This window comes from Canis aureus, chromosome 3 (assembly GCF_053574225.1).
Source record: "Canis aureus isolate CA01 chromosome 3, VMU_Caureus_v.1.0, whole genome shotgun sequence".
In the NCBI taxonomy this organism is placed as follows: Eukaryota; Metazoa; Chordata; class Mammalia; order Carnivora; family Canidae; genus Canis; species Canis aureus.
The window spans coordinates 46,591,686-46,606,682 of NC_135613.1; the positions used below are offsets into that span (position 1 = coordinate 46,591,686).

Sequence of the window (14,997 nt, forward strand, 5' to 3'; positions counted from 1 at the left end):
TTGAGGTGGAATGGCCTTAATTTTTCTCGGCCTCCACAGTCACCACCAGTTCTCTATAGTTCAGAGTCTGTTTCTTGGTTTTCCTCTCTCTTTCCTCCTTTGCTCCTATGTTCTGTTTCTTAAATTCCACATGTGCATGAGATCTGACTTCATTTACTATAATCCTCTCTAGCTCCAGCCACGTGGATGCAGACAGAGCTGGTAAATCATTGGCCTGGCTGCTTTTCCTATCACTAAGAATCACAGCTGTGTTTCAGGATTTACTTGCAGGCTACCCGAATCAACTTGAATTAATTTATAGGAGAAAAGGCTTTAATACAAGAAACCACTGTAAGGGCTCCAGGAGCAGTAGATTCTTAGTTGAGTTTTCTGGAACCCCTGCCAGCGTCCAGAATTCTGTTGCCTCTGCTGAGCCAGGAAAGTTGCCAGGGTTGCCTCCCCAACAGGAAGCTGCCTGGGGAACTGAGGGAGGAACCTCGCCAGCCCTGCCGCACCAGACACTCCAGAAAGCAGCCACCCTGTGCCTCCCCAGCCCACTCAGAACAGTAGTGTGTGATACACGAGTGTCCTCACCTTTTCAGTGCCAATAGGAGGGGGTTGGAATAATAACTGACACAAACTCTGTTCTTTCCTGCAGCTGCTTTAACAAGTGCCCACAAAGTGGGGGGTTTAGAACAAGTTCTAGAGGTCAGAAGCCCAAAGTCTGGTAGGTAGGACCATGCCCCTCCAGAAGCTCCTGGGGTGGAAGGCTTCCTGGACTGTTCCAGCTCCCGCCACCCCCCACTCTGGTTTCTGCCTCCTTCACCAGGCCTTTATTCCTGGGTGCACAGTCTCTGTGTCCCTTTCTCAGGGACACTCAAGATGGCATTTGGGGCCCACCCAGATCATCAAATATAATCTCATCTCTAGGGATCCCTGGGTGGTGCAGCGGTTTGGCGCCTGCCTTTGGCCCAGGGCGCGATCCTGGAGACCCGGGATCAAATCCCATGTCGGGCTCCCAGTGCATGGAGCCTGCTTCTCCCTCTGCCTGTGTCTCTGGCTCGCTCTCTCTATGTCTATCATAAATAAATAAATCTTAAAAAAAAAAAAATCTCATCTCTACACCCTTAACTTGATTACTTATGCAAAATACTTTTTCCAAATAAGATAGCATTCACTGGTTCTAAAGATTAAAACAGGGATACACCTTTTGGGGAGCTAGCAGGAGCCAGGTTAGCCCCACTACAAATCCTAACACATAGAGGCACTGTCCTCAGTGTGTTAAAAAGCATCAGATCATTTAATCTTTGTAATACTGGTTTGAGGTAGATATGTGTCCACATTTTAGAAGTCAGGAAACCGAGGCAAAGAGAATCATGTACCTTGCTTCATATCTCATAGCGAGAGTGATGGAATTGAATCCGCTCCTGTGTCCTGTGACCGATGTTGAGTGGGTCTCCGGATCAGCTACAACTGAAAGCCACATCTTTTTAAAGAATTAACTGGAAGTCAGCAGCTACAGTAAAAAAGTTACTTTATTTTTTTAATATTTAATTTGTTCATGAGAGGCACACATCGAGAGAGAGAGGGAGAGAGGGGCAGAGACACAGGCAGAGGGAGAAGCAGGCTCCATGCTGGGAGCCCGATGCGGTACTCAATCCCAGGTCTCCAGGATCACACCCTGGGCTGAAGGTGGCGCTAAACCGCTGAGCCACCTGGGCTGCCCATCCTAATTATTTTCACTAGTACTTAACAGTACTACTCACCTGCCTTTGTTTTAACTCAGGAGGCAGATATTATGAACTTCCTTGTGTAAGTTAGTATTGCTCATTTTAGGATCTAGAACTGTGCTGTTCACTAGCCACATGTGCTATTTGTAATAGGAAATAAACATCCAGTTTCTTGGTGGTTCTAGTCAGTTGTAGGGAATGACTACTGTAATGGACAGTGCAGATCCAGAACACTTGCAGCAACATAGAACGTTCTATTGGACAGTGCTGATACAGACAAATAACAATGTAAAAGACAACACCAAAGACAAATTTCTGCTTTTTGTATTTAGTGTCTGTAGCCTATTGACTGGCTGCTTGATTAATGTTAGAGAACTGAGTTGAATCCATCGAGGCCTTCAGTGGTGAGTTCTAAACCACCTGTAGTTGAGTATTCTAGGTCTTAATGTGCTAGAACATAGTCACCCAGATGAGTATTTAAGTCCTTAATTACATACTTTCCTTCTGTTCTTTGAGTTTTCCCACTTTGAGTTCTCTATTCCATATGAATTGAGGTCATACGCCTTATAAGAAACATTTGTTCTTTAGAATTCCATAGAATTCGAGCAGAAATTGTATACAGACTTTTTTTATTTCCCCAGTCCTCCTTAATCAGATGTGGTTGTTCTTTTAAATTTCAGAGCATTTGGTTTATGTCTCACACTATAACTGTATATATTATCTGTGTGTTTATTATTTCCTGTTACGGCTTTTTATCCCTCCTATTAAAGCACAATCCTTGATGAATCTTTGTTAAGTGAACATGCTCCTGTCCTTGTGAACAGCGCCCAGTGCTCCAAATGTCCCCTTTAAGCCCTTTCCTGGTCCCTCTGAGGAGTGTCGACTGTCTACCTTTACATGGCCAGCAAAGGACCTTTGCCTGCCTTTGTACTTTTGTATGACGGTGGTTGCAAACAGTATGTCCTTTTTTGTGGCCAGGTTCCTCTGTGTTCTCTTGTGAGATTCATCTCTGCTGCTGGATGTACCATGAGTTCCTTTCTATTGCTCTGCTCATTGCATTCAATGTCTATACCACAGTTTGTGCTTTTTGCTCCCGATGAGTATTTTTATTTATTTTCAGGTTTGAGGTATTACAATTATGACATTCTTTTATGTGTCTTTTGGTGTCCTTGATACATGCAATACTGTCATGTATATGTTTCTATTTCTGTTATATATAAACTTGGGAATTATTGAGTTACAGGCTATGTATTGTTGAGTAGTTTATCCTTAAAAAAAATTTTTTTTAAAGATTCTTTTCTAAAGATTTTATTTATTTTTTTCGTGAGAGACACAGAAAGAGAGAAAGAGAGAGGCAGAGACACAGGCAGAGGGAGAAGCAGGCTCCATGCAGGGAGCCTGATGTGGGACTCGATCCCAGGACTCCAGGATCACACCCTGGGCGGAAGGCAGGTGCTAAACTGCTGAGCCACCCAGGGATCCCGTTTTCCCTTTATTTAAAAGAAATACAAAGCCTACAAAAATAGCAAGAATACCAAAATATCATATACATTTATCTATACTCATCAGTTTCTTTTGGGTATATTAAGGTTTGGATAAGGTGTTTGTTGGCCAGAGTACTCTGTTCTAAAGGTGACCTTTTCCCCTCTAATTAACAAAAGTAGTCTTTGTTACTTTGAAACTGAGTATCCAGTGCCCCAGTGTACATACATACAGACATATGTAGACACAGGCATATGTGTACACATGCATATAAGTAATTTAATGTATTTTTTATTGATGTAAAATTAATATAAAAATTAAAGATGAACAATTCACTATATTCAGGATGTTCTATAGTCATCACTCCACCTCTACCAAGTTTCAGATCATTTCTATCTGCTCCCTATTCTCTCTCTTCAGCCCTTAGTAGCCTCTAATCTCTATTCTGTCTCTCTGGATTTACCTGTTCTGAATATTTCATATGAATGGAATCACACATTATGTGACCCTCTGTGTCCATCTGCTCTCACTTGGCATTACGTTCTCAAGGTTCATCTATGTTGCAACTGTGTCAGAACTTCATTCTTTTTTATGGCTGAATAATACTCCATTGTGTGGATATACTATATTTTGTGTATCCATTCATCCTTTAATGGGAATTTGGTCTGTTTCTTCTACCTTTTAACTATTGTGAATGACCCAGTATTTTTCTACTCTGTGGTTTTAGCATCCATTGATGACTTTTTCCTGAATCCATTGATGATGATGATGATTGGAAAATGAAGATTTTTGTATGTGTATTTTTGTCTTTCCAACTACATTGATTAGATGGAATTCTCCTGTGAAGACTGTTAAGACTGTGTGTGTTTAGTATTAATAATCAGAATGGACTTGGGGATTCTTTTTTATTCGGTATGTAATCTATTCTCGTTATTATTCATTTTTATAGTCAGATTGTACCAGAATTCCCTAGTGGGAATTCCTTAAGCTGGCTCACCATTCTTTATAACATGCCTCTCTCAGTGTTGGAGTCAGTGGCTTTTTAAAAAAGATTTATTTATTTGAGAGAGAGAATGCTCTCTTGTATGAGTTGGGAGGGAGGAGCAAAGGGAGAGGAGAGAGAGAATCCCAAAAGCAGGCTCCATGCTCAGCTCAGAGCCCACCATGGGGCTTGATCTCACAACCCTGAGATCATGACCTGAGCCGAAATGAAGACTCAAGACTGAGCCACCCAGGCACCCCAAGCGTGGATTTTATTTAAATGAAAAAGATTTAGCTGAATTGTGAATATGTGTGTGCATTTATTTGTAATTAAGGCTTTCTTTCCCTGACCTGGTAGTATCAGGACATTATCAGTTTCTGTGTTTTTAGAGGAGCTCTCTACCTGTAAATTGCTATATTTTTTTGTGCAGCTGAGATCTTTTTCTTGAGGCATATTTTTATTTCATGAAATTCTGTAGGACGACAGGTAATGTATTTTTACATTTAAAGTTCAGGGCTTGGGGGCAGCCCTGGTGGCTCAACGGTTTGGCGCCGCCTTCGGTCCAGGGCCTGGTCCTGGTGACCCGGGATCGAGTCCCACGTCGGGCTCCCTGCATGGAGCCTGCTTCTCCCTCTGCCTCTCTCCTCTCTCTCTCTCTCTGTCTCTCATGAATAAATGAATAAAATCTTAAAAAAAAAAAAAAAGTTCAGGGGTTGGGCTGAGCGCCGCCTTCAGCCTAGGGCACAATTCTGGAGACCCAGGATCGAGTCCCATGTCAGGCTCCCTGCATGGAGCCTGCTTCTCCCTTTGCCTGTGTCTCTGCCTCTCTCTGTCTCTGTCTCTCATGAATAAATAAAATCTTAAAAAAAAAATAAAGTTCAGGGCTTAATTTTGATCTTTTAAAAAAACTTTTTGTGTATTTTGGGATTCCTTGGGTGTCTGACTCTTGATTTCAGCTCAGGTTGTGTTCTCAGGGTCATTAGATTGAGCCCCAAGTTAGGCTCCATGCTTAGTGGGGAGTCTGCTTGAAGATTCTTCCCTTCTGCTCGTACCCCCACTCGCATGCACTCTCTATCTCTAAAGTAAATACATCGCTTTTTAAAATTTTTGTGTGTTTTAAGGGAAAACTTAGTGTTACAGATGTGTAATTATCCAGATGAGCTAATATTTTCAAGGTAACGCTGCTCTTGAATTTTTTATTATATAAATAGATTTGGATTTACTGTTTTAAGTTCATAGAGAAATTTTTTTGATCACTGTAATGCCTTTTAAATATCCTGGGTGATGAAAATAAAGGACATCTCTTAATCTTTCCCATTCTTTATATCTGTATTTGTAGTGAGTAGTAAATGGACTTTAGCTTGTGATTATAATCTCAGAATCTTGTTCTGTTGCTTACAGTATTTTGAGCTACAGGGAAATTTTCCATGATACCTGAAGGTATCACTCGTTCACATCTAATATAACTGTATGTGTAATTTAAAATGTCCCCTGTATTCTGAAAGCAATTATGGTTACTCAATTTCTTTATCACTGGAAGAATGGATTATACAACTATACTACTATGGCATTTTATTTTTTAAAATAAATTTAAAAATATTTTTTAAATTTTTGTTTTGTTTTTATTTTTATTTTTTTTAAGATTTTATTTATTCATGAGAGACACAGAGAGAGAAGCACAGGCACAGGCAGAAGGAGAATCAGGCTCCATGCCCGGAGCCCGACGAGGGACTCGATCCCGGGTCTCCAGGATCACACCATGGGCTGAAGGCGGTGCTAAACCTTCCAGAATCTCCAGCCACCCAGGCTGCCCTATTTTTGTTTTAAAGATTGATTTATTTGAGAGAGAGCACACGAGCACATGAGTAGGAGGGCAAGGGTGAGAGAGAGGAACATGTCTGATTTGTCCTGTGATTTGGGATTTTGGCCACATGGCTCCTGTCTTTAAGGAGCATAGGTCCATGTACCGTCCCTGTCCAGCCCATCTGCACCAGTTCTGCATCTCCTGGAGGCTGATGAAGTGGCCAGTGTCCCCAGATGGCTTCCCTTAAGGCAGTTACCCTCTAGGTGAAAATGGTGATTCGTGTTTTATGTAAATTAGGTTTGAGACTAGTCCCCAGAGCCTCTCCTCTGTCTGTGCCCTCCATTCTAGGTGAATGCACAGCCTGTCAGCCCTGGGCTTGGCCCTTGATCGTGGGAGTGCAGAGTGAAGCTTAGGCGGGGCTGTCTCCAAGCTGAGGGATTCCTAGGGTTAGGCACATCCTAGGCCACATTCTGTGTCACACACACCTCACTCCCCACAATGGTCATGAGCATGTACACTAACTTTCTGCAGATGTCAGAAGAGCCTAAAATCTTCCCCAGGGGGTGATTGTGAGCATTGAATGACGCAAATCATCTGAAAGCCTCTGGCACCAGAGTCTAGAGTACATTCGGTGTGTGGTGTGGAATATTTGTGGGGGCAGTCCTTCTGTTTTAACCTTCCTTCTCCATACCCTGTTTATCTTCTCCTTCATCTCCTTGCTTCCTGCCCATCCATCGCAACAGAAGAAAATCTTATACTGTGGTGTCATCTCAGAGGTTGGAAATTCAGTTTGATGATCTGCAGGGAGTTTACAGTTACTACAGCGTAGAGGTCATATTGTGCTAGAAAACAGTGGTGTTCTGAGTGGTTTGGGTGTATAAGAATTATCACTGCTCACAATTGCTGAGATTAAAATTTTAGGTTTCTGTGGTCTAATTCTTGGCAACACTTTCTTTTTCTTGTTCTTCTGTATCATTTTGACTCATGTCCCTCTCTGTTGGTTGATGGAGTGCTTCTAAGTTTGCTGTGGTCTTGTGACCTGGAATATCAAATATATAGTGAGGTCCACAGTAAGGGTGGCTAGGCTATGAGTTGCTGGTCTGAAATGGGGACAGGAGCCGAGACAGTGGCAGGAAGAGAACGCAGAGACTGATGGTCCCTAAAGCCTCATGTGGTAAACACCTGAGCAGCTGATGGGTTTTGTGAATTGAGACGGTGGGTTGAACTTTCTTAACACGGAGCTAGTTTGGAGCTAAAGTACCTTTTGGAGCAGTTGAAAGGATTAACGAAGATACCCTGTGATTTCCTTTCCTCCGGTTCCCTTGTCGTTTGTGATCATTTTGCTTGACCACTTTCTCTCTCTGAGAACGTAAGGTTTTTAATTCTCTTCACTCCCTTTCAGGCCAAGTCATGCGTCTGTCACGTTTGTGGTGTTCACCTGAACAGGCTCCACTCCTGCCTGCACTGTGTCTTCTTTGGCTGCTTCACAAAGAAACATATTCATGAACATGCGAAGTCCAAGCGGCACAACCTGGGTAAGGCGCTCTGGGACACGGCTTTAGGGTGTGGGGCCGCCCTCCCCCAGGGGCCCGTCTGAGGCCCTTGTGAGAGTCCAGGGTCGGAGGACTACACAGGGCACAGAAGGACCATGCACCCAGCTTTTGCCTGGAGGCACTGGGGTTGATGTGAATATTGTGTGCAACTGGAAATGATAATTTAAAGCAGCTCACTGTTTCAGTGTTCTTTGAAACCTTGTTTTTTAATGCAGTGTCGGAGTCCTCTTTCTCTCTGAAAAGCCTAATTAGGTTAGATTAGGCAAAACCCCACAAAGAAAGATCTTAGATGAAGTGCTGGGTTATTGAGGTCAGCACAGATGGCAGCCAGCTGGGGGTTTTTTACTTTTTATGGATTTTCACTCCTCTCCACAACACAGTCATGGAAAGGCTAACAGTTCATGACACTGTGGCATTATGATGAATTTATATCTCTTATACTTACCAGTTCAGACTGTCACACGTTCTGGAAGTTACATAAAGCAAAGTTTTATCCCTGGCTTTATTTTCTAATTGTGCTCATTAGGTGTTTCTCTCTCCTTCATAATGATGTTTTAAGTGATGGTGAGGTTTTTAGGCACTCCTTGAGAAAATCACTTTGAAAAAGTCCAGCCCAAAGAACCTCTTACTTCATGGGGGCTCTGCAGTTCCAGTTAAAGATCTTTTTTTTTTTTTTTTAAATAAGATTTTATTTATTTATTCATGAGGGACACCGAGAGAGAGGCAGAGACGTAGGCAGAGAGACAGAGAGAGAAGCAGGCTCCACACGGGGAGCCCAATGTGGGACTTGATCCTGGGACCCCAGGATCACGCCCTGGGCTGAAGGCAAGTGCTCAACAGCTGAGCCACCCAGGTGTCCCCCCAGTTAAAGATCTTTTTAGAGCCTTTTTAAATAGTAGGGATGGGGGACAACCTGGTGGCTCAGTCATTGAGCCTCAGGTGGTGGTCCCTGGGTCCTGGTATTGAGTTCTGCATCATGCTTCCTGCATGGAGCCTGCTTCTCCCTCTGCCTATGTCTCTGCCTCTCTCTGTGTGTCTCTCATGAATGAATAAATAAATAAAATCTTAAATAGTAGGGATGGAATGTACTAAGTCCTCTATGGCGGACTACTGCATTCATAACGGAGAACATACAGCAAGTGCTGTTAAGAAGGCTCCTGGAATGAGGGGTTTTTTGGGGAGAGAGCTCGTGGTTGCCAGTAATGCTTTCATGAATTATGTCCCATGGAGAAATGAGGGATCTCTTCTTACATTGACCAATCAGACGAAAAAGACACTGCTCAGGACAGTGTGGATGTGATAAAAGTGTGCAGTATTTACCTAATGTAGACACTTGCATTTACAGTGTAAATGAAGAGTATTCCTGCCCTGAGTTTTAGACCCATTTAGGCTGCTCTGCTGTTACGCCTGGGCTGTGATTCTGTGGGCTAAAGAGTTATGGAACATTGGAAATATATTTGCACTTAAAAAGCTATCTGAAGAATTTTATTGTTACCCAGAGTCATCTATAAAAATGACTTTAGAAATTTATTCATTTTATTAACCTGATTGATAAACTCTGCCACTACTTTTGGTAGAGTGCATGCATTTTAGGTTTGTTTTCAGAAACAAAACCTTGAGATGGGAGAAAGATCTAGTCCTTCACTGTTAGAGTCTGTGAATTTATTGAAGATTGCTCGTGTATGTGTTCATCCAGGCTAGGAGTTTTCTGTGTCTGGGAGGGGAGGAGTGGAGGGCAACGGGCACAAGAGAGAGAGGCTGAAGTGTAGAAGTGCTAGAGGAGAACATAATCCTGGCAGCCCTGACTCCCACCTGGTGGTTTGGTTCCCGACTAGCCAAGAGCACCTGCCTGTCCTCTCCCCTGTGCATCTCACTGCTGCTCCCACCTGCTTATCTCTAGAGCAACTTCTAGGCTGTCCATATTTTGGTTGTCATTTTATAAGGGTATTTTGCAGGACGTCCAAGGGCAGAGTAATTGAGCAGTGGTAGGGGGACTAAGGCGCCTTGATTTCCTTGTGTTCAGGTTCTTCCACCTTCCAGGGATATTCCGTAGTATAATAGTGGGACCTGAAGTGGATTAGTAGGGAAACTCTTAACAGGTGTCTACTTTTTTGTTGGATTAGAGCGAGAGGCCTAAACTGAATCTTGTCTGAATATTGTGGATAATGCATTTAAAAATAGAGTATTGATAGCAATAAGGTCATTGTTGAAGATCATGTGGAAGGACAGGTATGGCCTGTCAAGTATGGCATGGGATAAGTTGGCCCTATAGCAGTCTCCTCAAACATTCTACTTCTTGGTCTGTCCTTTCCTAAAAGTAGTTGCCTTAATCCAATGTGATAAAAACATACGTCAGGAAAAAGGGCTTCCTCTCATTTGGGATGGCCACTCCAATTTGCTGGTATACTTCCACCTGGACTGGTTGGTGTCCTAAACTGGATGTTGGAATTCTAGTTCACTGTGGGGCCTGTTGCAATGAGTAGGGCGACAAACTTGGAGCTGTTTGATTTCATACTTTCTGGCTGCTTACAGGTTTTTTTATGTTGAGTCACAAGGTACTTAGATTTTGCCACTATGAGACACAAAAGTGTGAAAGTAATGCCTTTAGCTTTGTTCCATGTGTCTTTGAAGAGGTATTGTAGCTGCTCCCAAAAGACCATGCGCTGGTGGGTGTGGGGAAACCAGCTCACTTAGGAATTGGTAGTGTTTCCCCCTCCATTCTCGAGATTACCCTGTGACCGAAGGGAAAGGACCTCACGTGGTGCATGTGGTGCATCTTCACTACAAAAGAATTTTCCAGGGGAACTACCTTGATTGTATGTGTTGCTTTGGGTTTTTAAATTTTATATTGAGGTGAAATTCACATAACATACAAAGTTTAAAGCGTACACTTCAGTGGCATTCACTCTCTCACCACATTGTGCAATCAGCATCTTTCCACTTCAGAACTTTTTCATCATCTCAGAAGAATAGCCCACTTCCAGGTGTGTCCCCACCCCCCACCCCCCGACCTCCAATCCCTCCAACCCCCGGCAATTGCTGATCTGCTCTTTGTCTCCCTGAACTTGCCTGTTCTGAATATTTTGTAAAAGGAATTATACAGAGGATGACCCTTTGTGTCTAGCTTCTTTCTCTCAGCATGTTTTCGGGGTTCATCCATGCTATAGCATGTATCAATAATTCATTGCTGTGTATGTTGAGGTAATATCGCATTGTGTACATCTTCCATATTTTATTCATCTTTTCATCCATTAATGGACATTTTGGTTGTTCCCACCTTTTGGCTCTTCTGAGTAATGCTGCATAAACAGTCGTGTGAGTTTCTGTGTGGACATAAGTTTCCATCTCATTTAGATATATACCTCAGAGTGAAATAGCAGGGTGCTCATATGGTAAGTGTGTGTCGAGTTTTTGTGGGGCCACCAGAGTTGTCTACGGTGGCGGCACTATTCTTTGTTCCTGCCAGCAGTTTCTCCACATCCTGGCCAACACTTACTTTCTTTTTTAGTAACTCTGGCCATTATGATGAGTGTGAAGTGGTATCTTAGTGTGGCTTTGATATGCATTTTCTCAATGACCAGTGATGTTAAATGTTTTTTTCATGTGCTTCTTGGTCCTTGGTATATCTTCTTTGGAGAAATGTCTATGCAAGTCACTTGTTCATGTTTTTAATTGGGTTGGGTTGTCTTTTTGTTGTGCTTTATGATATATATACACACACACAAACACACATCTCTTGGAGATTTCTGTCTCCTGGGTAGTGAACCCTGACTAGATATACGCTTTGCAGATATTTTCTCCCATTTTGTGGGTTGTCTTTCACTTTCTTAATAATGTCCTTGAAGGCACAAAGTCTAGTTTTGATCAAGCCCAATTTATCAGTTTTTTTCTTTAGTTGTTCATGTTTCAGTTGTTAATGTTTTTGGTGTCAAATTGTGAGTCCACTGCCAAATCCGAGGTCATGAAGACTTAACCCCTAGGTTTTCTTCTAATGGTTTTGTACCCTTAGTGCTTTATTGAGGTTGCTGATCCCTTCTTCATTTTTGTATATGATGTAGGGGTGAGCTTCATCTTTTGTTTGTTGAACTTCTGGTCATCCCACCACTGTTTCTTGAGCAGGTGGTACTTCTTCCATTGGATGATCTTGGCACTCCAGTAGACTTCACTAATTTTACATAGTTAGGTGTTGAGTTTGGAAAGGTGCCTTGAAGAAGAGCTTGTCTAGGAAGACTTGAACACACATTGAAATATTTATATGCCTTCCCCGGGCTGGTAATTGTGCTGTGGTTGACTGTATGCTTGGCATATATTTTTTTTAAGATTTACTTATTTACTTGGGGGGGGGGGAGGGGCCGAGGGAGAGAATCTCAAGCAGAATCCCTGCTGAGCACAGAGCTCAATGAGGGGCTTGCTTGGCATATTTTTTATTGACTGCCTTTGCTTTCCTGAAAATTTCTGTCATCCTCGCTGTAGTCTGCCTCTGGCTTTGGTATCCCTGTGCCAGGAACTATCCCATTTAAGGAATACGCAGTGCTAAAGGGCTGCCAAGCTCCATGCAACAGCTTTGTTGGAGACTTTCAAAGAATTTGTAGGAATTTTGTCAGTTTTGGGTTAGGGGCAAGGGTGGGATAGGCATGGGATTTTTTTTTTTTTTTTGAGTTCAGTTTGCCAACATATAGCATAACACCTAGTGCTCATCCCATCAAGTGCCCCTCTCAGTGCCCATCACCCAGTCACCCCTACCCCCTGCCCACCTCCCTTTCCACCACCCCTTCTTTGTTTCCCAGAATTAGGAGTCTCTCATGACCTTCTCTGATATTTCCCACTCATTTTCTCTCCTTTCCCCCTTATTCCCTTTACTATTTTTTATATTCCCTAAATGAATGAGACCATAGAATGTTTGCCCTTTTCTGATTGACTTATTTCACTCAGCCTAATACCCACCAGTTCCATCCACGTTGAAGCAAATGGTGGGTATTTGTTGTTTCTAATGGCTGAGGAATATTCCATTGTATACATAAACCACATCTTCTTTATCCACTCATCTTTCCATGGACACCGAGGCTCCTTCCACAGTTTGGCTATTGTGGACATTGCTGCTAGAAACATCGGGGTGCAGGTGTCCGGCGTTTCACTGCATCTGTATCTTTGGGGAAATCCTCAGCAATGCAGTTGCTGGGTCATAGGACAGATCTATTTTTAACTCTTTGAGGAACGTGCACACAGTTTTCCAGAGTGGCTGCACCAGTTCCCATTCCCACCAACAGTGCAAGAGGGTTCCCCTTTCTCCACATCCTCTCCAACATTTGTTGTTTCCTGTCTTGTTAATTTCCCCTTTCTCACTGGTGTGAGGTGGTATCTCATTGTGGTTTTGATTTGTATCTCCCTGATGGCCAGTGATGCGGAGCATTTTCTCATATGCTTGTTCGCCATGTCTATGTCTTCCTCTGTGAGATTTCTGTTCATGTCTTTTGCCCATTTCATGATTGGATTGTTTGTTTCGGGCATGGGATTCTTAAATTGAGCTTTAATACATCTGTTCTAGAGGACTTTAAAGATCCACCACAATATTACTGATCTGCGTCATGGTGACAGAAGACATGGAATAAAAAGTTGTGATTTATGAAGACATTCCCATGTACGAGGTGTACTGTAAAGTTGTAAAATTATCACACAAACCTGTGAGGTGTCAGTGCTGTTACTGTTACCATTATGCCAAAGGGGAAGCTGAGACTCAAAGAAGTGGTGCGTGACTAGTAAGTGGCAGAACTAGGAGGCAGACCAGTTTTCTACATCTGTGCTCTTCGTGCTGCGTTGCTTCTCAGACAGCTTCTGTGGCTTGGTGAATCTAAGCCAGAAAAAATTCTTTTTAATTGTTCAATTGAGATGCCTTTCTTCCAGGTGCTTACATTAAAGGACTTTATCTTACTTTATAATGAAGTAACTAAGAGCAGGTTTTATAGATGATGCAGACAAGAAAGTGCACAAAACCCACTCACAGGTGGGCAGGAGCCAACTCTGTGGGTCAAGAAGTCAAGATTATCTGGTTAGGGAACATTTTACCACTGTCCTTAAAGCAAACAGCATCTGCATTCCTTTTCGTAATCGTATCAGTTCTAGATATAATAGAACACGGTTATGTATGTCAGGTGGCTAAGAGTCCTTATGAACTGATCATACACGATGAAAGTTTTCCCTTTTTGTTTTTTTGAATTTTATTTATTTATTTGCGAGAACAGGAGCACGTGTTGAGGGGGCGGGGCTGAGCTGAAGGCAGACGCTTAACTGGCTGAGCCTCCCACGCATCCCTTCCCTTGTTTTAAATACCACTCTTTCAGAAAATAGAGTCCTCATACTTGAGGATTAATTCTTTTGTAAAATGTGGACGCGCGATGGCTCTCATTCTCACTCAGATTCCTCAGACTTGTAAGTCCTGAGCTTCCAAGGAAACTACATGTACTGTACCTGCTTAGGATAAAGGTCTGAAGTGGGAGGGATGAATCCTTTCATAAAAAGGGGTTCTATGATTTGAGAGTAGGGAAACAGTGGAAACAGTAAGATGTGTAAAACACTTAGATGTTTCATTTGTAACCTTAAATGTTGCCTTTACATTTTTAATTAAATTTGCTCTCTCTCCTCCTTTCTCTTTTCAGCCATAGAACTTATGTATGGAGGCATCTACTGCTTTTTGTGTCAGGACTACATATATGACAAAGATATAGAAATCATTGCCAAAGAGGAACAGCGGAAAGCTTGGAAAATGCAAGGTTTGGTTTTGCCTAGATTTATGTGCCTGATTTGTCTCTTAATCCTGCATTCTCTCATGTCTGTCCAGGGCAGAGCTGATCAAGAGAAAGATCAGTATCTAGGGAAAAAGTCAGTATAGGGAGATAGGACAGCAGCTGGGTTTTTGCAGGGTGGGTCCTGATTTAGTGGGAAGAACCCCCACAGCTGCTTACTTCCTCCTGTAGGCACCAGCTGAGGATCCAGGAAAAGCAGGTGAAGTGACTCGCCAGACAGGTGTGCAGGCTCCTTCTGCAGGGGCCCCGGGGAGGCAGCTGGAAATCCAAGCTTCTCATGGCTGGTGGTCTTTCTGGCGACCAGCCCCTCTCCAGGAACCCACCAAGAGTCACCTCATTAGAATAAAAGATGCTTCTGCTCTCTTATCACTTAGAGAGTATAAGGGTTTTAAGAACCCTGTGCCAGGAACCAGGGGTGGAGACCAATACATACGTTTTCTGTTTTCTCCTAGTAGCTGTGGTACCAGCATGCGGTTCTCAGTTGCTGTCACTTCCTTGACCTCACACTTTCTTCCTTGGATATGTAGTCAGGGTACACACAAACCTCAGACATATGTTTTCCCTATTCATTTCTTTGTTTCTTGTTTCCTTGATTTTTTTTAGTTTTCATTTCCAGCAGATGCTCATGGGTTACAACAGTAAGAGGTGTAGTTTACCCCGCTTGACT

The 14,997-nt window shown here is 42.8% G+C and overlaps 1 protein-coding gene across 6 annotated transcripts in view; it reads left to right on the plus strand.

Moving 5' to 3' along the window:
* The window catches only part of USP22 (ubiquitin specific peptidase 22), a 93,816-nt gene that overhangs the window by 12,350 nt on the left and 66,469 nt on the right, over positions 1–14,997 (plus strand). For all 6 annotated transcript variants that reach the window (XM_077892302.1, XM_077892301.1, XM_077892298.1 and 3 more), the window contains exons 2-3: positions 7,380–7,512; positions 14,184–14,297. In XM_077892302.1, coding sequence (XP_077748428.1) covers positions 7,380–7,512; positions 14,184–14,297 — 247 coding nt within the window. The remainder of the gene's footprint in view (positions 1–7,379; positions 7,513–14,183; positions 14,298–14,997) is intronic.